Source organism: Callionymus lyra, chromosome 5, assembly GCF_982586985.1.
Source record: "Callionymus lyra chromosome 5, fCalLyr1.hap1.1, whole genome shotgun sequence".
Lineage (NCBI taxonomy): Eukaryota > Metazoa > Chordata > Actinopteri > Syngnathiformes > Callionymidae > Callionymus > Callionymus lyra.
In genome coordinates this window covers 592,754-617,115 of record NC_141822.1, presented here as the reverse complement: position 1 = coordinate 617,115, position 24,362 = coordinate 592,754, and the positions used below count along the sequence as shown (strand labels likewise).

At 47.5% G+C, this 24,362-nt stretch overlaps 2 protein-coding genes and 1 long non-coding RNA gene across 4 annotated transcripts in view; 1 reads left to right on the top strand and 2 right to left on the bottom strand.

Moving 5' to 3' along the window:
• Window positions 1-1,807: 1,807 nt before the first annotated feature.
• Window positions 1,808-2,689, bottom strand: LOC148078960 (uncharacterized). The gene is made up of 5 exons (XR_015711310.1): window positions 2,606-2,689; window positions 2,426-2,498; window positions 2,266-2,346; window positions 2,013-2,176; window positions 1,808-1,934 (listed from the first exon to the last, which is right to left on the bottom strand). It is a non-coding gene; the product is annotated as an uncharacterized LOC148078960 (long non-coding RNA).
• Window positions 2,690-2,765: 76 nt separating this feature from the next.
• LOC148078958 (GTPase IMAP family member 8-like) overlaps window positions 2,766-24,362 on the top strand; it is a 24,646-nt gene continuing 3,049 nt past the window's right edge. For both annotated transcript variants that reach the window (XM_087790390.1, XM_087790391.1), the window contains exons 1-4: window positions 2,766-2,866; window positions 22,347-22,464; window positions 23,434-23,980; window positions 24,255-24,298. In XM_087790390.1, coding sequence (XP_087646516.1) covers window positions 2,858-2,866; window positions 22,347-22,464; window positions 23,434-23,980; window positions 24,255-24,298 — 718 coding nt within the window. In that variant the 5' untranslated portion in view covers window positions 2,766-2,857. The remainder of the gene's footprint in view (window positions 2,867-22,346; window positions 22,465-23,433; window positions 23,981-24,254; window positions 24,299-24,362) is intronic.
• On the bottom strand, window positions 17,665-22,434 carry LOC148078959 (GTPase IMAP family member 9-like). Its single transcript, XM_087790392.1, has 2 exons — window positions 22,236-22,434; window positions 17,665-18,616 (listed from the first exon to the last, which is right to left on the bottom strand). Exons 1-2 carry the CDS (start codon window positions 22,261-22,263, stop codon window positions 17,868-17,870), a joined length of 777 nt encoding a protein of 258 aa, XP_087646518.1. The 5' UTR covers window positions 22,264-22,434; the 3' UTR covers window positions 17,665-17,867.

Here is a 24,362-nt window from a genome sequence, read left to right as displayed (position 1 = left end):
CAATAAAGGACCCAGAACAGAACCTTGAGGGACTCCACACAACAGATCTGCCGATTCAGACCTCATTTGATTGACAGATACACTAAAACTGCGCCCAGAAAGGTAAGATGAGAACCATTCTAACACAGACCCAGACAGTCTTCATCCCTCAGTCTTCTCAGCAGGATCTGGTTCAACTGTGTCAAAGGCTGAGGACAGATCCAACAGAACCAGAACATCATGATGTCACTGGACACTTTCAGTAAGACTGTCTCCGTAGATGTTTACGGAAGCCAGACAGGAAGTTCATAGCAACATCAAACCACCACAGTTCAACTCAGAATGGAGTCTAGAATAACATATCCAAATATCAACTCAAGTAGAAAAAAAGTTGCCTAAATCCAGTCCTGGAAGATCAGGTCTGGTCATTCTGTTACACTCAGATCTTGACAGAAGAATGACAACCTCTCCCTCATTTTTGGACTGATTGACACCAAACTTCTCACAGGATAGTAGGAGACCATCTGAATGTGTCGTATTAATATCAGCTTTACAAGGACCTTCATGCCTCTTGAGGATAGAGAATTAACCCTTTGATGAAGCACAGGCCACTACAAACAAATACATCATTTCATGAACCCTGTTAGTCGTTCAGTATTTGTTGTTGTTGGTGTGTGTAGTTTTCTGATAGTATAATAGCAGTCTTGAGTCACCTATCAATAACATAAATATGTATATTTTAAAGTTCAAACATGTACTGTGGGTCAAACACAGCTTTTAGACGTGCTGTCTTCTATTTCATAGTTTGAGTCTAATTTACAAATAGCTCTTCAGTTGCTATTTTAAACAATAAGGTAAGGTAAGGTAAGGTAAAACTTTATTGATCCCTCAGGAGGTCTCCTTTGGGAAATTGTTTTTTTACAATAGCCAGCAATTTTTCATAAACAATAAAAAATAATACATAAAAAATAAAATAAGAAGAACATAAAGAGGAAGAACAAGATGACACAATCTAAGTCTAAAGACAAAGACAAAGGACATAGGTCAAGGAAAGAAAAACAACAAAGACAAAGATACAAAGACTAACATGGAACAGAACATCCAGATACTCTCACTCCACTCCTGCCCCCGAACTCAGAATTGTACAATTTAATAGCCCGAGGGATGAATGAGTCCCTGAGTCTATTTGTTTTGCACCTGGGTAGGAGCATTCAATGATGATTACTGATGAATTAAATCAAGTTTTACTGTTAAAAGCAGTGGTTTATCTCTATCTTAAATATCTCCACTGTGTTTTGCTGCATGTTTGTTTGTTTATGTTTGTATTTTGTTGAATACTTTGGGTGTTGATGGTTAATAATTGAGTAGTGAAGGGTTAGGTATAGACCAGCTTATGCTTCATCCTTCTTACTTTGGACATGTTGGGTAAATATTATTGTTTTGACTATAATTATTGTTTGACTAATGTTGTTGGTTTTGTTTGTTTGTCTTAAGTTTACTTTCTTATGTAACATGTTTGAAATAAAGCATTAATTCATTCATGATCATTAACATATGATGTCTGCTTTGCCTGAATATTGTTCATGTTGAACTCTATGTCGATCTCAAACTGGGGTAAACAGAGACTTTGTTACAACTTCTAAATCACCAATAGTCATTTTCACAACACATTACCTGCACTGATGATGAATACTATGGGATGTTATTCAAAATGATATCAAATTGTGCTTTATTACAGGTTTCATATCAAACAATTGTTCACAGATCGTCACAAATGTCACGAGTGACCATCAGAGTGAATCTGCACGACGTTGATGGTCTCGTCCTCAGCGAAGACTTGTGTGTAGTAGTTTCTGATCCGAGTCATGGTTCGAGTGACGTCATGCTGACTTGCTCCTGCTCCTAAAATGCTCTGAAGATCCTTCAAAGCCTCACCAGTCAAGCCCATGGTGCATCTTAAAAGAATAAGATAATAAGAATGAGCAGCTGCACTTGTACTAGTTCTGTTCTTCACTTGCTAAATAAACTCTTACGTTCCTGTGATGCTGCCATGCGAGACAACTCTTTCAGGGAATCACAACGACTTGACAGAGACTTCCAGAGGTGGTTCATCTCTTTTTCAAGAATCTTTCACTTCCTGCCGTCTCCTCACTGCCATAACAACGTTGAATCCTCTTTGTCCGAAAGTCAACAGAACCTGGAAAACATTGGATTAATGAAGTCGTTTGATTCTGATCATTTGAAGTGTAAAATCTATTGAAAAAGACTCTTCAGTCTGGTACCTACCACCTTGACGGGCACGACTAAGTGTTTCCAACAACAGAACCCAAAAAACCTTGGCCATAAGCGTCAGCATGTCAGTGCGTCCTGCCACAGAAATTTATTTATCATTATTACCAAACATGACAATTTTAATGACCAAAGTGTGTATGATGTAACATCTCACCTGCTTTTGACATGTTGACCCCTTTCACCTCCGATGGTTAGTGCAGCACCTGATATGCAGCACTCCATCTCACCTAGAAAAGAACATAGAATTGCATTTTAGATTATTTCCATGATGGGATGTGCTGTAGGTTTACAAGTTTGTGTTCACTATGCTTACAAATATTACTTACTAACTTACTTCACATTTGAAATCATTTGGCAGGAACCACAGTGTCAAGTAGAGACTCAGTTACACTCCAGACCTGCAGGGGGCAAACATGTGCAAAAGACTCTGGTGGAACCAACATTCTGGCCTGTGTTGCCAGTAGGACAAAATTCACCTGCGCACCCAGCAGAACAGCATGGCATAAATGTTTGGACTGAGCCAAGTCAGTCTCTCTCACCTGCTCCTGAAAACAGGACATGACCACAGCTCCTGATCACCACGAAGATGCAACTGGTAGGAAAGAAACTACTTTTAATGAGGATTATGTTTGCTCCTGAGTGCTAATAATCTATTAAGATACTTTTGTTTAAGATAATTTAAGCTTGCATTATGTCTTTTGTTTACACTTAAAACCGATTGTTAAAGCACGTACTTAAATAATTTTGTAAACTTTGTTGGAAAAGCAAGTTATATTAACATTTTATTTAACGAAACGTTGATCTTTATTGAAATGTATTGTAACGTTTGGTCCTCCACACAATGACCAGACGGTTGTCTTGCACAGATATTGTTTCTTTATTTGCTGTACTCACAGAGAGGTTCTTCACACTACAAGTTGAACGCAAACTCTCTCCAACAACCACTGCGCATGCGCACAGACTCACCTTCTTAAAGTGCCCGCAACATAAATGAACAGAGCAAACAGGATCGTTACACTGCCCCCCCCAACAGTTAGTTTCTCGACCCCGAGGAAACAATAAAGTCTCTAAAGCGAATAGGCAGCTGACGATGCCTTCTAGGCCGCTTGGATCTGGCCGCGGGACTAGGACTCTCAACAGTCTGGAGGTCCGAGCTGCTCTGGGTAACTGTTGGTTCCCTCTGGGGCCCCCTATCCACAGCAGAATGCTACTGAACGTTCCCCCTGAAAGGAGGGCTGCAACTGTCCCCTGTATGGAGCCAGTCGGTCTCTGTGTAGGACCACCTTTCTGCCTTTAGGGGGTAACTGCACTCGATAGACCACCTCCCCCCACCCTCTCTAGGACTCTACAAGGACCAACCCAGTGACTGTCCAATTTGGGGCACCGACCCTTCTTTCTTCTGGGACTGAAAACCCACACCAGCTCGTCAGAAGAGAAATGTCTCCCTTTAGTGGTCAGGTCATAGTTCCTCTTTTGGCGTATTCCCGCCTTCTCCAACTGGTTCCTTGCGAACGTATGAGCCGTCTCCATACGGTCCTGTCGTTTCCGGGCGTAGTCAGGACCGGGTGCTGCAACTGGTGTTTCTGGTGGCACCCCGAATGCCAGTTCTGCCGGTGTCCTCAGCTCTCGACCCAGCATCAGCAGTGCCGGTGTGCAAGGTGTGGAATCTTGTACAGCAGCACGGTAGGCCAAGAGGACGAGAGGTAGGTGCACATCCCAGTCACGCTGATGCTCCGCAGTAAGAATGGCCAGCTGCTGAGCCAGAGTCCTGTTGAACCTTTCCACAAGGCCATCACTCTGGGGGTGCGGGGGTGTAGTACAAGTTTTTTGTATCCCCAGGCGTTCGCACATGGCAGCAGATGCCCGAGACTCGAAATTTCTACCCTGATCACTGTGCAACGTGGCCGTGGATCTTCTTCCTGCCTTGTTCTCCACTCAAGTGCTTCAACAACTTGCAGGGCCCTGCATGAGAATTGTCCAGTACTGTCTGCCTGTGTAAGCTCCTTCTCTTTCACCTCTCGCTTATCACAGTAGCTACAGCCTTCTGAGGCACATGGTCGACGGGACAGTCCATCTGCATTTGAGTGTTGTGTACCTGCCCTGTGTGCTACCTCCAACCAACGAGCAACCTGTCCCTCTGGCTCCCTGAATGACATCAACCACTGTAGAGCAGCATGATCAGTTCGAACGACAAATGGTGTTCCACAGAGGTAATATTGGAAGTGTTTTACAGCCATCACATCAGCCAACAGTTCTCGTCGAGTCACACAGTAGCGGCGCTCGCTTTTGTTGAGTATCCGACTGAAGTACGCCCCTACTTTCTCTCCGTCCGGTCCAACCTGAGACAGTACAGCTCCTACTCCAACATTACTGGCATCTGTATCCAGAACAAAAGGCAGGATAAGGTGGGGCGAGAACCGGCGATTCAGTCAGGGCCTTCCTCAGGTTGTCAAATGCATGCTGGCATTCCTGGTTCCAAGAGAAAACAGAGTCTTTCTGTAGCAGTTGAAACAGTGGGGCTGCAATGGAAGAAAATCCCCGAACAAACTTCCTGTAATAAGAAGCCAAGCCAAGGAAGCTCTTTAGATAATAGAATAGAATAGAATAGAATAGAAAGGCTTTATTCAACACACTTTCACAACAGCGCAGTTGGAAGAAAATAAAGTGCAAGGAGAAAGAAATAGTACAAGAGATAATACAAAATAAAATAAAAACGATCTTAAAAATATACAAATTATTTACAAAATTAGAAATTGACACTATTAACAAAATAAAATAGAATAAAAAAAAAATAAAATAGAAATAAAAAACGGAAAAAAAAATAAAATAAAATAAAAAGCACACAAGAAGAAAAACACGCTACGGATTAGCATCAGGATATAGAAAGTAGAGAGTTAAATATCCTGACACCAGTTGGGATGAAGGACCTTCTATAACGCTCCGTCCTACACTGGGGGTGCCTGAGCCTGCCACTGAAGGAGCTGGCCAGCTCCTCCACGGTCAGGTGCAGTGGGTGGAGAGCGTTGTCCCTGATGGAGGAGAGTCTGGAGAGTGTCCTCCTCTCTCCCACCTCCTCCACCGAGTCCAGCGAGCGGCCCAGGACAGAGCCGGCCCTCGTGACCAGCCTGTTCAGTCTCTTCCTGTCCCGGTCCGTGCTGCCTGCTCCCCAGCAGACCACAGCGTAGTGGATAGCAGAGGCTACCACGGAGTCATAAAAGGTCCTTAAAAGTGGTCTGCACACTCCGAAGGACCTCAGTCTCCCCAGGAGGTGGAGGCGACTTCGGCCCTTCTTGTACACGGCGTTGATGTGTGTGGACCAGTTCAGTTTATTGTTGAGGTGAACACCCAGGTATTTGAAGCTGTCCACCAGCTCAATGTCCGAGCCCTGGATGCTCACCGGTTGATGTGGTGGGGACTTTTTCCTGAAGTCAATCACCATCTCCCTTGTCTTACCGGTGTTTAAGCAAAGGTAGTTGCTCTCACACCAGTCAACAAAGTCCTTGATGACTGACCTGTACTCCAGCTCGCCCCCCCCAGACACGCAGCCCACAATGGCCGAGTCGTCAGAAAACTTCTGGAGGTGACAGCTGCTGGAGTCATAGGTAAAGTCCGCCGTGTAGAGGGAAAAAAGGAAAGGTGACAGCACTGTCCCTTGAGGCACCCCGGTGCTGCAGATGGTCACCTCAGACCTGCAGTCCTGCAGCCTCACATACTGCGGCCTGTTGGTGAGGTAGTCCATCGTCCATGCTGCCAGCTGTGTCCCAACTCCTGCGTCCTCCATCTTCTTCCTTAGCAGCGCCGGCTGGATGGTGTTGAAAGCACTTGAGAAGTCAAAAAACATGACTCTCACAGTGCTACCGGCGGCTTCCAGATGAGTCAGTGCCCGGTGCTGCAGGTAGATGACGGCGTCGTCCACCCCCATCTTTGGCCTGTAGGCGAACTGCAGCGGATCCAACGCAGAGCTCACCGTCGTGCGTAGCTCGCGGAGTACCAGCCTCTCCAAGGTCTTCATCAGATGGGAGGTCAGGGCGACTGGTCTGAAGTGGCTCGGCTCCTTCGCGTGTACCGCCTTGGGAACCGGAACCACACAGGAGGTCTTCCACTGGACCGGGACCTTCTCCAGTTTGAGGCTCAGGTTGAAGATGTGTGTGACCAACTCACAAAGTTGATCAGCACAGTCCCTGAGCAGTCTGGGGCTGAGTCCATCTGGTCCAGCAGCTTTCCTGATCTTTAGTCGCCTTAATTCTCTCCTCACCTGTTCCGATGTAACAGAGAGAGGTGGCTGTGGGGGGTTGGGCAGCTGAGGCAGTAGGGCTTGTTGGGGTGGAGAAAGGTGGCTTGGAGGTGAGAACAGTTGGGGGGAGGGGGCTGAAGCAGGGGAAAAACAGCTTTGTGAAGAGTGAGGGGCAGAGGTGGGGGGGGGGAGGGGGGCCCTGATCAAACCGGTTGAAATACTGGTTCAGTTCAGTGGCCCATCTTTGGTCTCCCCCTGCTGTGGCTCTGGCTCCACTCTGGCCATGACCTGAGATGTTCTTCAGGCCTTTCCACACATCCCTTGTGTTGCCCTGCGCCAGTTGCTCCTCCAGTTTCCCCTTGTATTCGTCCTTGGCCATCCTGATCGCCTTCTTGAGTTCACGTAAGTCTGATCCACAGGGATTGGCCAGTCTTTAATGGCAGCAACCTTCTCCTCCAGCGTCCCTATGCCCTCACAGTCCAGTTTGTGTCCTAGGAACTCTACCTCTCGCCTTAAGAAGTGACACTTGTCAGGGTGCAGCTTCAAGCCCGCAGCAGCCACTCTGCTCAGCACTAGTCGTAGGGAGTTAAGAGCTTCTTCACACGATGCCCCATGAATTAGAAGGTCATCTAAATACACAAGGCACTGTTGACACGGTACACCAGCTAGCATGCCATCCATTAGTCTCTCAAAGGTGGCTGGGGCATTACAGAGGCCAAAACTAAGGACCTTGAATTGCCACAGCCCCCTGCTTGTATAGAATGCAGTCTTTGGCCTGGACTCTGGTGACAACGGCACTTGCCAATATCCACTCCGAAGGTCCAGAGAGCAGAACCAGGAAGACCCTGCTACCAGGTCCAGTGTCTTGTCGTTTCTGGGAAGCGGATACGAGTCCTTTCGGGTGACCTTGTTTAGGGGTCTATAGTCTACACAAAACCGCATTCGTGAACTGTTCTTTTTAGGGACCATCACCACCGCAGAGGCCAATGGGCTATCAGAAGGTTCAATAATCCCAGCCTCCAGCATCTGCTCCAACTCCTTGTCAGCAGCTTCCTGGTGGGTCAAAGGAAGTCGTCGCGGTCGCACCTTGATGGGTCTTGCATCCCCTGTGTCGATATAGTGCTCTACCAAGTGTGTCAACCCGACCTCACTGTCATTTAGAGCAAAAATGTCTTTAAATTCGACCAGTACCTGCCACAGTCTATCCTGCTGAACTTTGGACAAACCCTCGCAGTTCAATGCCCAGATTTTCCTCACTGCCGTGATCCGCTCATCGTCCTCTCCGACCAAATGGGGTTCCTCACTCATTTCAGCAGAGAAGGCGGTGTTGGCTGTGGGTACAGGTGCTCTCGAATGCATGGGAAGGGATGTTAACGGTAAACACTGCCCTCCCGGAAACGCCAGGGAACTATTCCCCAAGTTCAGGATGCATCCCACCGTGCGTAAGAAGTCCAACCCGAGGATGCAGGCATCTTGTATATCAGCCACCCAGGCTGTAAAAGGAACAGTCAGGTTCCCCACCTTAAACTGGAACACACACTTTCCCTTCATTGGAGCCAAGTCGCCAGTCACTGTCCTCAGACACACCGTCGTTGCCTCCAGTGAAGCCCCTGCAGGGACTATGTCGGGTCGCACCAGCGTTGCGTTAGACCCGGTGTCCACCAGAGCCGTGCAGGATGTTCCCTCTACCATCACTGGAACATGGCAAAAGTCCCCAACTTGGGTCCAACCCACTGCGATGACTTGGCTTGAGGGGGTTGTTGATGGTGTGTGGGTGGTTGCGCTTTGGGCTACTGTGTCCCCACTTACACAGGCCCTTGGCCGTTTCCCTGCTGTGTAGCGAACCTGGGGCATTGTCTGAGTAGGTGTCCAGGTTGTCAATGCCCCCAGCAGTTCTGTAGTCGACGGCGGGGACGCAGAGTAGAACCTCCAGCCTACAGAGCTGCTGCTTGGATTACCTCCTGCTGCCATTCTCTGTCCTCCATTTCTCTGCCCGGCACTGCAAGCATTCTTACTGATGTTGACCCATTCGTCTCGTCAAAATCTCTGCTTAGCATCTCTCTCTCCACAGCTAATTCCAGAGCTTCATTCAGCGTGGCAGGACGAGTAAGAAGCGTGTGGATCGGCAACTCTTTAGGACTGAGAGCCTGCAGGAACTGATCTCTCGCCAGCTCTTTCTGAACCGCTGGCGGCATGGCATCATAGGCGCGCTTGCACATGTACTCAATGTCACTTGCAAGGGTTGGGAGGGGTTCACCAGGTCGTCTGCGTCGGTTATGAAACTCCGAACGCAGGAGGACTGACTGTCCATGTTGTCCAAACCGCCTCTGTAGCGCCCCCACTAGGGCACAGTAGTCGCCTCTCTCCTCACGACTCAGCAGCAGCAGACATGAAGCAGCATCCTCCCTCAGACACAAGGCAAGCTGAAGTGCTCTGTGTTCAATGTTCCACCCAGCAGCGTCAGCGAGCAGTTCAAACTGGGCTTTGAACACCTCCCATGGTGTTTTCCCATTAAATTTAGGCGTTTTGATGTTTATCGGAGACGTTTGAAATGGAGCAGCGTCTCCCATGTTGAAATCACGTGACATACCGGGTCCACGTGGAGAAGAACTTGTCACGTTTCTCGCCGAACCCGGAGAAAAACCAGCTTCTTCTGAGAGTTGTAATACAGCGTCTCTTAACTGTTGTCTCGCACCAACGTCCATCTCCTCTCTCTCGCTCTTCACTACATACCGGCGGCATTCAATGTTCGTTAGCAGAGTTCGTTGCTAATAGCCGTTAGCTTCGCCTCAGGAGCAGGTTCGAAAAAGTCGCTTCTGACACCAATGTAACGTTTGGTCCTCCACACATGACCAGACGGTTGTCTTGCACAGATATTGTTTCTTTATTTGCTGTACTCACAGAGAGGTTCTTCACACTACAAGTTGAACGCAAACTCTCTCCAACAACCACTGCGCACAGACTCACCTTCTTAAAGTGCCCGCAACATTAATGAACAGAACAAACAGGATCGTTACACTGCCCCCCCAACAGTTAGTTTCTCGACCCCGAGGAAACGATAAAGTCTTTAAAGCGAGGAGGCAGCTGACGATGCCTTCTAGGCCGCTTGGATCTGGCCGCGGGACTAGGACTCTCAACAGTCTGGAGGTCCGAGCTGCTCTGGGTAGCTGTTCCCTCTGGGGCCCCCTATCCACAGCAGCAGGTAATGCTACTGAACGTTCCCCCTGAAAGGAGGGCTGCAACTGTCCCCTGTATGGAGCCAGTCGGTCTCTGTGTAGGACCACCTTTCTGCCTTTAGGGGGTAACTGCACTCGATAGACCACCTCCCCCCACCCTCTCTAGGGAGGGTTCCATTGGGTGCCACAGTCAGTCTTGTTTTTACCTCGTGAAGAAGGGGGCGGGGCCTAATCCACCTGGCCAGTAGAACTGCCACTTTTAGACTTCAGTTTGTCCAGAAGTACTTGACCCTCAGGCTTGGTGTGGAGGGATGTGAGCAGCTGGACTTTAAAGTGTGTCAACGATCTGGACACAGCTCTGTTTTTTACAGATTTTAATCTTTTAAGTCCTAACAATGTACCTCCTTTTTATCAGGTGTTTTTAAAGCGTGTTCTTTTTAAATGGAGCCACAATCATGTCTTTAACTCTCTGCACTGGTTCTTAAAGCAGCCACTTTAATAGTCAAAGTCTTCACCTTCTTCACCTTCTTCACCTTCTTCACCTCCAACAATGTTGTCGTTCTTGAGAAAACTCCTGGTCCGACAGGTTCTTCAATCCTTCTGGTAAATGTCAGTCACGCGTCACATGTTTGAGAATCTTTGACAAGAACGTCACGACAAGTGAAGCGTGTTCAGCTGTTTGTTCGTCATGTTCCAGAGATATGTTCCATGACCTTTTGACCCTCAACTGTGTGGTGACAGGTCCTCCGGTGTTCATAGATATACAGTACATACATGTTCATAGATATACAGTTCATACATGTTCATAGATATACAGTACATACGTGTTCATAGATATACAGTACATACATGTTCATAGATATACAGTACATATGTGTTCATAGATATACAGTACATACGTGTATAGATATACAGTACATATGTGTTCATAGATATACAGTACATACGTGTATAGATATACAGTACATACGTGTTCATAGATATACAGTACATACATGTTCATAGATATACAGTACATACGTGTATAGATATACAGTACATACGTGTTCATAGATATACAGTACATACATGTATAGATATACAGTACATACGTGTTCATAGATATACAGTACATACGTGTATAGATATACAGTACATACGTGTTCATAGATATACAGTACATACATGTATAGATATACAGTACATACGTGTTCATAGATATACAGTACATACGTGTTCATAGATATACAGTACATACATGTTCATAGATATACAGTACATACGTGTTCATAGATATACAGTACATACATGTATAGATATACAGTACATACGTGTTCATAGATATACAGTACATACATGTACAGATATACAGTACATTCGTGTTCATAGATATACAGTACATATGTGTATAGATATACAGTACATACGTGTTCATAGATATACAGTACATGCGTGTTCATAGATATACAGTACATACGTGTTCATAGATATACAGTACATACGTGTTCATAGATATACAGTACATACATGTACAGATATACAGTACATACGTGTATAGATATACCGTACATACGTGTTCATAGATATACAGTACATACATGTACAGATATACAGTACATACGTGTATAGATATACAGTACATACGTGTTCATAGATATACAGTACATACATGTATAGATATACAGTACATACGTGTTCATAGATATACAGTACATACATGTACAGATATACAGTACATACGTGTATAGATATACAGTACATACGTGTTCATAGATATACAGTACATACGTGTTCATAGATATACAATACATACGTGTATAGATATACAGTACATACATGTATAGATATACAGTGCATACGTGTTCATAGATATACAGTACATACGTGTATAGATATACAGTACATACATGTATAGATATACAGTACATATGTGTTCATAGATATACAGTACATACGTGTTCATAGATATACAATACATACGTGTATAGATATAGAGTACATATGTGTTCATAGATATACAGTACATACGTGTATAGATATACAGTACATACGTGTTCATAGATATACAGTACATACATGTTCATAGATATACAGTACATACGTGTTCATAGATATACAGTACATACGTGTATAGATATACAGTACATACGTGTTCATAGATATACAGTACATACGTGTATAGATATACAGTACATACGTGTTCATAGATATACAGTACATACGTGTTCATAGATATACAGTACATACATGTATAGATATACAGTACATACGTGTTCATAGATATACAGTACATACGTGTATAGATATACAGTACATACGTGTTCATAGATATACAGTACATACATGTATAGATATACAGTACATACGTGTTCGTAGATATACAATACATACATGTACAGATATACAGTACATACATGTTCATAGATATACAGTACATACGTGTTCATAGATATACAGTACATACATGTATAGATATACAGTACATACGTGTTCATAGATATACAGTACATACATGTACAGATATACAGTACATTCGTGTTCATAGATATACAGTACATATGTGTATAGATATACAGTACATACGTGTTCATAGATATACAGTACATGCGTGTTCATAGATATACAGTACATGCGTGTTCATAGATATACAGTACATGCGTGTTCATAGATATACCTTACATACGTGTATAGATATACAGTACATACGTGTTCATAGATATACAGTACATACATGTATAGATATACAGTACATACGTGTTCATAGATATACAGTACATACATGTACAGATATACAGTACATACGTGTATAGATATACAGTACATACGTGTTCATAGATATACAGTACATACGTGTATAGATATACAGTACATACGTGTTCATAGATATACAGTACATACGTATTCATAGATATACAGTACATACGTGTATAGATATACAGTACATACATGTATAGATATACAGTGCATACGTGTTCATAGATATACAGTACATACGTGTATAGATATACAGTACATACATGTATAGATATACAGTACATATGTGTTCATAGATATACAGTACATACGTGTTCATAGATATACAGTACATACGTGTATAGATATACAGTACATACATATATAGATATACAGTACATACGTGTTCATAGATATACAGTACATACATGTTCATAGATATACAGTACATACATGTATAGATATACAGTACATACGTGTATAGATATACAGTACATATTTGTATAGATATACAGTACATATGTGTTCATAGATATACAGTACATACGTGTTCATAGATATACAGTACATACGTGTTCATAGATATACAGTACATACATGTTCATAGATATACAGTACATACATATATAGATATACAGTACATACGTGTTCATAGATATACAGTACATACATGTTCATAGATATACAGTACATACATGTATAGATATACAGTACATACGTGTATAGATATACAGTACATATTTGTATAGATATACAGTACATATTTGTATAGATATACAGTACATACGTGTATAGATATACAGTACATACGTGTTCATAGATATACAGTACATACGTGTTCATAGATATACAGTACATACGTGTATAGATATACAGTACATACATGTTCATAGATATACAGTACATACGTGTTCATAGATATACAGTACATACATGTTCATAGATATACAGTACATACGTGTATAGATATACAGTACATATTTGTATAGATATACAGTACATATGTGTTCATAGATATACAGTACATACGTGTATAGATATACAGTACATATTTGTATAGATATACAGTACATATGTGTATATACAGTATATATAAAGTCAAGAACGATGTCGTCTCTAAACTATATATATATATATATATATATATATATGTATATATATATATATATATATATATGATATGTGTGGAGCCCTGATCACAGGGCCCACACCCTCCTGTGCCACGTACCTCTGTCCCTCCTGTGCCACGTACCTCTGTCCCTCCTGTGCCACGTACCTCTGTCCCTCCTGTGCCACGTACCTCTGTCCCTCCAGTGCCAAGTACCTCTGTCCCTCCTTTGCCACGTACCTCTGTCCCTCCAGTGCCACGTACCTCTGTCCCTCCTGTGCCACGTACCTCTGTCCATCCTGTGCCACGTACCTCTGTCCCTCCTGTGTCACGTACCTCTGTCCCTCCTGTGCCACGTACCTCTGTCCCTCCAGTGCCACGTACCTCTGTCCCTCCTGTGCCACGTACCTCTGTCCCTCCTGTGCCACGTACCTCTGTCCCTCCTGTGCCACGTACCTCTGTCCCTCCTGTGCCACGTACCTCTGTCCCTCCAGTGCCACGTACCTCTGTCCCTCCAGTGCCACGTACCTCTGTCCCTCCTGTGCCACGTACCTCTGTCCCTCCTGTGCCACGTACCTCTGTCCCTCCTGTGCCACGTACCTCTGTCCCTCCAGTGCCACGTACCTCTGTCCCTCCTGTGCCACATACTTCTGTCCCTCCAGTGCCACGTACCTCTGTCCCTCCAGTGCCACGTACCTCTGTCCCTCCAGTGCCACGTACCTCTGTCCCTCCAGTGCGACGTACCTCTGTCCCTCCAGTGCCACGTACCTCTGTCCCTCCAGTGCCACGTACCTCTGTCCCTCCAGTGCCACGTACCTCTGTCCCTCCTGTGCCACGTACCTCTGTCCCTCCTGTGCCACGTACCTCTGTCCCTCCTGTGCCACGTACCTCTGTCCCTCCTGTGCCACGTACCTCTGTCCCTCCAGTGCCACGTACCTCTGTCCCTCCAATGCCACGTACCTCTGTCCCTCCAGTGCCACGTACCTCTGTCCCTCCAGTGCCACGTACCTCTGTCCCTCCTGTGCCACGTACCTCTGTCCCTCCTGTGCCACGTACCTCTGTCCCTCCAGTGCCACGTACCTCTGTACCTCCAGTGCCACGTACCTCTGTCCCTCCAGTGCCACGTACCTCTGTCCCTCCTGTGCCACGTACCTCTGTCCCTCCTGTGCCACGTACCTCTGTCCCTCCTGTGCCATGTACCTCTGTCCCTCCAGTGCCACGTACCTCTGTCCCTCCTGTGCCACGTACCTCTGTCCCTCCTGTGCCACGTACCTCTGTCCCTCCTGTGCCACATACCTCTGTCCCTCCAGTGCCACGTACCTCTGTCCCTCCTGTGCCACGTACCTCTGTCCCTCCTGTGCCACGTACCTCTGTCCCTCCTGTGCCACGTACCTCTGTCCCTCCAGTGCCACGTACCTCTGTCCCTCCTGTGCCACGTACCTCTGTCCCTCCAGTGCCACGTACCTCTGTCCCTCCTGTGCCACGTACCTCTGTCCCTCCTGTGCCACGTACCTCTGTCCCTCCTGTGCCACGTACCTCTGTCCCTCCTGTGCCACATACCTCTGTCCCTCCAGTGCCACGTACCTCTGTCCCTCCTGTGCCACGTACCTCTGTCCCTCCTGTGCCACGTACCTCTGTCCCTCCAGTGCCACGTACCTCTGTCCCTCCTGTGCCACGTACCTCTGTCCCTCCTGTGCCACGTACCTCTGTCCCTCCTGTGTCACGTACCTCTGTCCCTCCTGTGCCACTTACCTCTGTCCCTCCTGTGCCACGTACCTCTGTCCCTCCTGTGCCACGTACCTCTGTCCCTCCTGTGTCACGTACCTCTGTCCCTCCTGTGCCACCACCTCTGTCCCTCCTGTGCCACGTACCTCTGTCCCTCCTGTGCCACGTACCTCTGTCCCTCCTGTGCCACGTACCTCTGTCCCTCCAGTGCCACGTACCTCTGTCCCTCCTGTGCCACGTACCTCTGTCCCTCCTGTGCCACGTACCTCTGTCCCTCCAGTGCGACGTACCTCTGTCCCTCCAGTGCCAAGTACCTCTGTCCCTCCTGTGCCACGTACCTCTGTCCCTCCAGTGCCACGTATCTCTGTCCCTCCTGTGCCACGTACCTCTGTCCCTCCTGTGCCACGTACCTCTGTCCCTCCTGTGCCACGTACCTCTGTCCCTCCTGTGCCACGTACCTCTGTCCCTCCTGTGCCACGTACCTCTGTCCCTCCATTGCCACGTACCTCTGTCCCTCCAGTGCCACGTACCTCTGTCCCTCCTGTGCCACGTACCTCTGTCCCTCCTGTGCCACGTACCTCTGTCCCTCCAGTGCCACGTACCTCTGTCCCTCCTGTGCCACGTACCTCTGTCCCTCCAGTGCCACGTACCTCTGTCCCTCCAGTGCCACGTACCTCTGTCCCTCCAGTGCCACGTACCTCTGTCCCTCCAGTGCCACGTACCTCTGTCCCTCCTGTGCCACGTACCTCTGTCCCTCCTGTGCCACGTACCTCTGTCCCTCCTGTGCCACGTACCTCTGTCCCTCCAGTGCCACGTACCTCTGTCCCTCCTGTGCCACGTACCTCTGTCCCTCCTGTGCCACGTACCTCTGTCCCTCCTGTGCCACGTACCTCTGTCCCTCCAGTGCCACGTACCTCTGTCCCTCCTGTGCCACGTACCTCTGTCCCTCCAGTGCCACGTACCTCTGTCCCTCCTGTGCCACGTACCTCTGTCCCTCCAGTGCCACGTACCTCTGTCCCTCCAGTGCCACGTACCTCTGTCCCTCCAGTGCCACGTACCTCTGTCCCTCCAGTGCCACGTACCTCTGTCCCTCCTGTGCCACGTACCTCTGTCCCTCCTGTGCCACGTACCTCTGTCCCTCCTGTGCCACGTACCTCTGTCCCTCCAGTGCCACGTACCTCTGTCCCTCCTGTGCCACGTACCTCTGTCCCTCCTGTGCCACGTACCTCTGTCCCTCCTGTGCCACGTACCTCTGTCCCTCCAGTGCCACGTACCTCTGTCCCTCCTGTGCCACGTACCTCTGTCCCTCCAGTGCCACGTACCTCTGTCCCTCCAGTGCCACGTACCTCTGTCCCTCCAGTGCCATGTACCTCTGTCCCTCCTGTGCCACGTACCTCTGTCCCTCCTGTGCCACGTACCTCTGTCCCTCCAGTGCCACGTACCTCTGTACCTCCAGTGCCACGTACCTCTGTCCCTCCAGTGCCACGTACCTCTGTCCCTCCTGTGCCACGTACCTCTGTCCCTCCTGTGCCACGTACCTCTGTCCCTCCTGTGCCACGTACCTCTGTCCCTCCAGTGCCACGTACCTCTGTCCCTCCTGTGCCACGTACCTCTGTCCCTCCAGTGCCACGTACCTCTGTCCCTCCTGTGCCACGTACCTCTGTCCCTCCTGTGCCACGTACCTCTGTCCCTCCAGTGCCACGTACCTCTGTCCCTCCTGTGTCACGTACCTCTGTCCCTCCTGTGCCACGTACCTCTGTCCCTCCAGTGCCACGTACCTCTGTCCCTCCTGTGCCACGTACCTCTGTCCCTCCTGTGCCACGTACCTCTGTCCCTCCAGTGCCACGTACCTCTGTCCCTCCAGTGCCACGTACCTCTGTCCCTCCTGTGCCACGTACCTCTGTCCCTCCTGTGCCACGTACCTCTGTCCCTCCTGTGCCACGTACCTCTGTCCCTCCAGTGCCACGTACCTCTGTCCCTCCTGTGCCACGTACCTCTGTCCCTCCTGTGCCACGTACCTCTGTCCCTCCTGTGCCACGTACCTCTGTCCCTCCTGTGCCACGTACCTCTGTCCCTCCAGTGCCACGTACCTCTGTCCCTCCTGTGCCACGTACCTCTGTCCCTCCTGTGCCACGTACCTCTGTCCCTCCTGTGCCACGTACCTCTGTCCCTCCTGTGGCAAAACCTGCGGATCCCGCATCGGCCTGTGTGTGTGTGTGTGTGTGTGTGTGTATGTGTGTGTGTGTGTGTGTGTGTGTGTGTGTGTGTGTGTGTGTGTGTGTGTGTGTGTGTGTGTGTGTGTTTGTGTGTGTGTGTGTGTGTGTGTGTGGATGTTGTGGGTCTTTGTGTGTCCTGAGACGGACTGGCCTCCTGTCCAGGGTGTCCCTCTCATTTGTCAGCGACTTAAAACACGTTTTTATAAATAATGAAACAAAAGGTAGATTTTCACTGAAAGTCTTTTTCTCTTTATTTCCAAACAAATCATTTCACAGAAACACGTCTTCATGAATCCTTCAGAAGATTCTGACCTTCAGACGAGATCCTGTCACATGAACATCACCCACACCTTGAAGAACAACGAGACGAGATCATGAGACCAGCAGAAGAACGAGAGAAGGAAGAAGGAGAAGAGAGAGAACGATCAACCGGTCGTGACATTGAAGTCGTTGGAGATTTCGCTCTGAGGGTTCAAGGTCATGAGAAGAGCCTGAAGAAGGACGACTCTCTGGACGAGCTGAGCCATGATGTTGATGTTGATGTTGGACTCGTCTGGTGAGGTCGTCTGTGGCTCCTCCTGCCGCCCGACCTTCTCAAACATCTCCTCGGTGAAGTGTCGTCCACCGTTGGCCGCGACCATGTCGTCGATCTTCTGGATCAGCTTCACCACCTGGCGGCGGTCCATCTTGTTCTTGTTGTTGAACACGTGGTAGCGGTTCCCGCACTTGTTGACCACCTCCAGGAGCTTGGGGTGACCGTTCCTCAGGTACTGCTGGATGGATCCCTTCAGCTGGTCGCCGCGAGTGAACAGGACCATCATGTACTTGGAGGCGTCGCTTCCAAAGATGGTCTCCAGAGCCTCCATCGCCTTCTCCTCCGTGAAGCGACCCACTTGAAGGACCAGCAGGAAGACGTGTGGACCAGGCGTGGACAGTTGGATGCACTTTGCTATATTCATGGCCAAAACCTCTGGACTCTTATCTATGTCCAACACTCCGGGCGTGTCGATGACCGAGATCTTCCTGGAGCCGGTGGACTTCTCCAGGCTGCACTCCTGAGTCACCGAGTGAGCGCTGGCCGAGGAGGCGAAGGCGGATCTTCTCAGGATCGTGTTCCCAACCGCACTCTTGCCCACGCCAGTCTTGCCGATCATCACGATCCTCAGAGGTGGACCTGTCGTCAGAAACACTTGCTATGACACGTTCTCAAAGGTGGACCTGTCGTCAGAAACACTTGCTATGAGACGTTCTCAGAGGTGGACCTGTCGTCAGAAGGACTTTCTATGACACGTTCTCAGAGGTGGACCTGTCGTCAGAAGGACTTTCTATGACACGTTCTCAGAGGTGGACCTGTCGTCAGAAGGACTTTCTATTACACGTTCTCAGAGGTGGACCTGTCGTCAGAAGGACTTTCTATGACACGTTCTCAGAGGTGGACCTGTCGTCAGAAACACTTTCTATGACACGTTCTCAGAGGTGGACCTGTCGTCAGAAACACTTTCTATGACACGTTCTCAGAGGTGGACCTGTCGTCAGAAACACTTGCTATGACACGTTCTCAGAGGTGGACCTGTCATCAGAAGGACTTGCTATGACACGTTCTCAGAGGTGGACCTGTCGTCAGAAGGACTTGCTATGACACGTTCTCAGAGGTGGACCTGTCGTCAGAAGGACTTTCTATGACACGTTCTCAGAGGTGGACCTGTCGTCAGAAACACTTGCTATGACACGTTCTCAGAGGTGGACCTGTCATCAGAAGGACTTTCTATGACACGTTCTCAGAGGTGGACCTGTCGTCAGAAGGACTTTCTATGACACGTTCTCAGAGGTGGACCTGTCGTCAGAAGGACTTACTATGACACGTTCTCAGAGGTGGACCTGTCGTCAGAAGGACTTACTATGACACGTTCTCAGAGGTGGACCTGTCGTCAGAAGGACTTTCAATGACACGTTCTCAGAGGTGGACCTGTCGTCAGAAGGACTTTCTATGACACGTTCTCAGAGGTGGACCTGTCGTCAGAAGGACTTTCTATGACACGTTCTCAGAGGTGGACCTGTCGTCAGAAGGACTTTCTATGACACGTTCTCAGAGGTGGACCTGTCGTCAGAAGGACTTTCTATGACACGTTCTCAGAGGTGGACCTGTCGTCAGAAGGACTTTCTATGACATGTTCTCAGAGGTGGACTTGTCGTCAGAAACACTTTCTATGACACGTTCTCAGAGGTGGACCTGTCGTCAGAAGGACTTTCTATGACACGTTCTCAGAGGTGGACCTGTCGTCAGAAGGACTTTCTATGACATGTTCTCAGAGGTGGACCTGTCGTCAGAAGGACTTTCTATGACATGTTCTCAGAGGTGGACCTGTCGTCAGAAGGACTTTCTATGACACGTTCTCAGAGGTGGACCTGTCGTCAGAAGGACTTTCTATGACATGTTCTCAGAGGTGGACCTGTCATCAGAAACACTTTCTATGACACGTTCTCAGAGGTGGACCTGTCGTCAGAAGGACTTTCTATGACACGTTCTCAGAGGTGGACCTGTCGTCAGAAGGACTTTCTATGACACGTTCTCAGAGGTGGACCTGTCGTCAGAAGGACTTTCTATGACACGTTCTCAGAGGTGGACCTGTCGTCAGAAGGACTTTCTATGACATGTTCTCAGAGGTGGACCTGTCGTCAGAAGGACTTTCTATGACACGTTCTCAGAGGTGGACCTGTCGTCAGAAACACTTGCTATGACACGTTCTCAGAGGTGGACCTGTCGTCAGAAGGACTTTCTATGACACGTTCTCAGAGGTGGACCTGTCGTCAGAAACACTTTCTATGACACGTTCTCAGAGGTGGACCTGTCGTCAGAAGGACTTGCTATGACACGTTCTCAGAGGTGGACCTGTCGTCAGAAGGACTTTCTATGACACGTTCTCAGAGGTGGACCTGTCGTCAGAAACACTTGCTATGACACGTTCTCAGAGGTGGACCTGTCGTCAGAAGGACTTTCTATGACACGTTCTCAGAGGTGGACCTGTCGTCAGAAGGACTTTCTATGACACGTTCTCAGAGGTGGACCTGTCGTCAGAAGGACTTTCTATGACACGTTCTCAGAGGTGGACCTGTCGTCAGAAGGACTTACTATGACACGTTCTCAGAGGTGGACCTGTCGTCAGAAGGACTTTCTATGACACGTTCTCAGAGGTGGACCTGTCGTCAGAAGGACTTTCTATGACACGTTCTCAGAGGTGGACCTGTCGTCAGAAGGACTTTCTATGACACGTTCTCAGAGGTGGACCTGTCGTCAGAAGGACTTTCTATGACACGTTCTCAGAGGTGGACCTGTCGTCAGAAGGACTTTCTATGACACGTTCTCAGAGGTGGACCTGTCGTCAGAAGGACTTTCTATGACACGTTCTCAGAGGTGGACCTGTCGTCAGAAGGACTTTCTATGACACGTTCTCAGAGGTGGACCTGTCGTCAGAAGGACTTTCTATGACACGTTCTCAGAGGTGGACCTGTCGTCAGAAGGACTTTCTATGACACGTTCTCAGAGGTGGACCTGTCATCAGAAACACTTTCTATGACACGTTCTCAGAGGTGGACCTGTCGTCAGAAGGACTTTCTATGACACGTTCTCAGAGGTGGACCTGTCGTCAGAAGGACTTTCTATGACACGTTCTCAGAGGTGGACCTGTCGTCAGAAGGACTTTCTATGACACGTTCTCAGAGGTGGACCTGTCGTCAGAAGGACTTTCTATGACACGTTCTCAGAGGTGGACCTGTCGTCAGAAGGACTTTCTATGACACGTTCTCAGAGGTGGACCTGTCGTCAGAAGGACTTTCTATGACACGTTCTCAGAGGTGGACCTGTCGTCAGAAGGACTTTCTATGACACGTTCTCAGAGGTGGACCTGTCATCAGAAACACTTTCTATGACACGTTCTCAGAGGTGGACCTGTCGTCAGAAGGACTTTCTATGACACGTTCTCAGAGGTGGACCTGTCGTCAGAAGGACTTTCTATGACACGTTCTCAGAGGTGGACCTGTCGTCAGAAGGACTTTCTATGACACGTTCTCAGAGGTGGACCTGTCGTCAGAAGGACTTTCTATGACATGTTCTCAGAGGTGGACCTGTTGTCAGAAACACTTTCTATGACACGTTCTCAGAGGTGTACCTGTCGTCAGAAACACTTTCTATGACACGTTCTCAGAGGTGGACCTGTCGTCAGAAACACTTTCTATGACACGTTCTCAGAGGTGGACCTGTCATCAGAAACACTTGCTATGACACGTTCTCAGAGGTGGACCTGTCATCAGAAGGACTTTCTATGACACGTTCTAAGAGGTGGACCTGTCGTCAGAAGGACTTTCTATGACATGTTCTCAGAGGTGGACCTGTTGTCAGAAACACTTTCTATGACACGTTCTCAGAGGTGGACCTGTCGTCAGAAGGACTTTCTATGACACGTTCTCAGAGGTGGACCTGTCGTCAGAAACACTTTCTATGACACGTTCTCAGAGGTGGACCTGTCGTCAGAAACACTTTCTATGACACGTTCTCAGAGGTGGACCTGTCATCAGAAGGACTTTCTATGACACGTTCTAAGAGGTGGACCTGTCGTCAGAAGGACTTTCTATGACACGTTCTCAGAGGTGGACCTGTCGTCAGAAGGACTTTCTATGACACGTTCTCAGAGGTGGACCTGTCATCAGAAACACTTTCTATGACACGTTCTCAGAGGTGGACCTGTCGTCAGAAGGACTTTCTATGACACGTTCTCAGAGCGAAGGACGAGACTCACCTTGAGGGAGCGACAGCCAGGATCCCATTCTTCTGCTGGTCCAGGAGCTTCTCCAGCTTTCAGCTCATTCTTCAAATGAAGACAGATTTCATTCCTTCTCTCGACTCCTAGAGACTCCGCCTCGTCCGGGCTGGACTTGATTTCCTGGATCCATCGCGACATTTCTTCATTCCTTCTCCACACCTGAGGATTCTTCAGAGAGCAGCAGCGATGTCTCGACGACCTCAACGTGAGTTTGATCTTCTTCAACATTTTTAAATGAACAACTGTTCAACATGTTCAATGTTCAAGGACACAAACTAAAAAAGAAGGTTTTTAAACAATGTTTTCAAGAGTATTTTCATCAGTTCTCGCCGTGACAAGAATCAAACTCTGAATCAATGTTTGTCAAACACAGGAAGTTAAATAAATGACTTAATAAATGGATAAATAAATGTATAAATAAATGTATAAATAAATGACTTAATCAATGTATAAATAAATGACTTAATAAATGGATAAATAAATGTATAAATAAATGTATAAATAAATGTATAAATAAATGTATAAATGCGTAACAAAACTTATAAATAAATGTTTGGATAAATATCAATATGTCAAAATAAATAGATCACTTCTCATTTAATTTTTTTTTAAATGGAGCTATTTTACGTATAAATACACATTTTATCATTTATACATTTTGACATTTGTTTATACATTTATTTATACATTTTGACATTTTGACATTTTGTTGTCCGTATGCAAATAAAGTGGGCGGGTTGAACATCAGTCGAAGGCAGTGATTGGTTACAGCCTTGGATCAACTACCACTGCCTTGAGAGCATCACACGTTCATGTTAGCTTCACGGCTAACGTTGGTTAATCCTGTCAATGCTATGATTTATGATGATAAAGAAGTGAATTATATGAGATCACAGTCCAGTGTGTAATGTGTGTATTTGTGCGTTTATGTTGGTAAACATGAGCTATAAGTGTGAGGTTCACAGAGGTCATTCATGAAGGTCATGTTGTTAATAAAAATCATGCACATGAACAACACGAACAACTTATCAAGTTCGTTGCTAAGATTTCAGAAAAGATTCCATCAGTCGTGCAGATCATAGTTTTGAACCAATCACTGCCTTAGACTGAGGTTGGACCCGCCCACATCAGTGGACAATAACAAGACATTAACATGTGCTTCACGTCTTTCTAGATCTTCTGGACCACAAGTCCTTGTGCGTCGCACTGTTGGGGAAGAAAACCGGGTCCAAGAACGAGGTCGGGAACCGGATCCTGCGAGACCAGAAAGCGTTTCTTTCATCTGAAGATTGTCTCAGTCAAGCTTCCAACAGCAGCTTCATGGTCGTCAACACGTGGAACTTCTTCGACGAGGACTGTCGTCACCTGGACCAGCAGATCATCGACTTCATGGCCGTCACTTATCCAGGCCCGGATCTGTTCCTCCTGGTCATCGACCCCGAGGAGGTGCAGGAGGAGAACGTCGTGGCTCAGATCACCAAACTGCAGGATATCTTCGGTGATTCCATGTCCACGCATCTGGTGATTCTGCTGCCGAACACCGAGAGCTTCTACCCCCTGAGACGCCTGGAGATGTCCAACCTCGCCGTGTCGGTGAACAAGGAGAACCTGAGCGACGACTGTGAGAAGTGGTGTCGTCAGAAAACCTCCTTCCTCTTCAAGTACGACTGCTACAGTGAGGAGGTCGTGGTGAGAAGGAAGACGTCGCTGCAGAACATCAGGTGAAGAATCTCATCTCAACTCTTGAGCTTTCAAGGTCGTCAGCGACGGTTCTCCTCGCAGACCTTCTATCTCGAGAGTAACTGGAGTTTACCTGAACTTGTCGTGTAAAGACTAGAGAAGGTCAAGCGTTTGCTTGTGTTTAAAGTTTTAAAGAGACTTTAAGACTTCGATTGAAACAACTTTGTTTGTATCGATGTTTTGATTTGTTTTTACATCAAAAACAACTTTATCATCGACTTTGATTCTTTTATTTAATCTTTCCTTGTCTTATAGCACAAGGAACCATCTGACGCAGGAACAACCTTCTTCACATACAGGTGTGTATGTGTGTGTGTGTGTGTGTGTGTGTGTGTGTGTGTGTGTGTGAGTGTGTGTGTGTGT

Coding starts and splice junctions, on each gene's coding strand:
- LOC148078959 (XM_087790392.1), bottom strand. CDS start 22,263: ATGGGATCCTGGCTGTCGCTCCCTCAAG. Junction 18,617..22,235: donor CTGGCTGTCGCTCCCTCAAG/GTGAGTCTCGTC, acceptor TTCTGACGACAG/GTCCACCTCTGAGGATCGTG.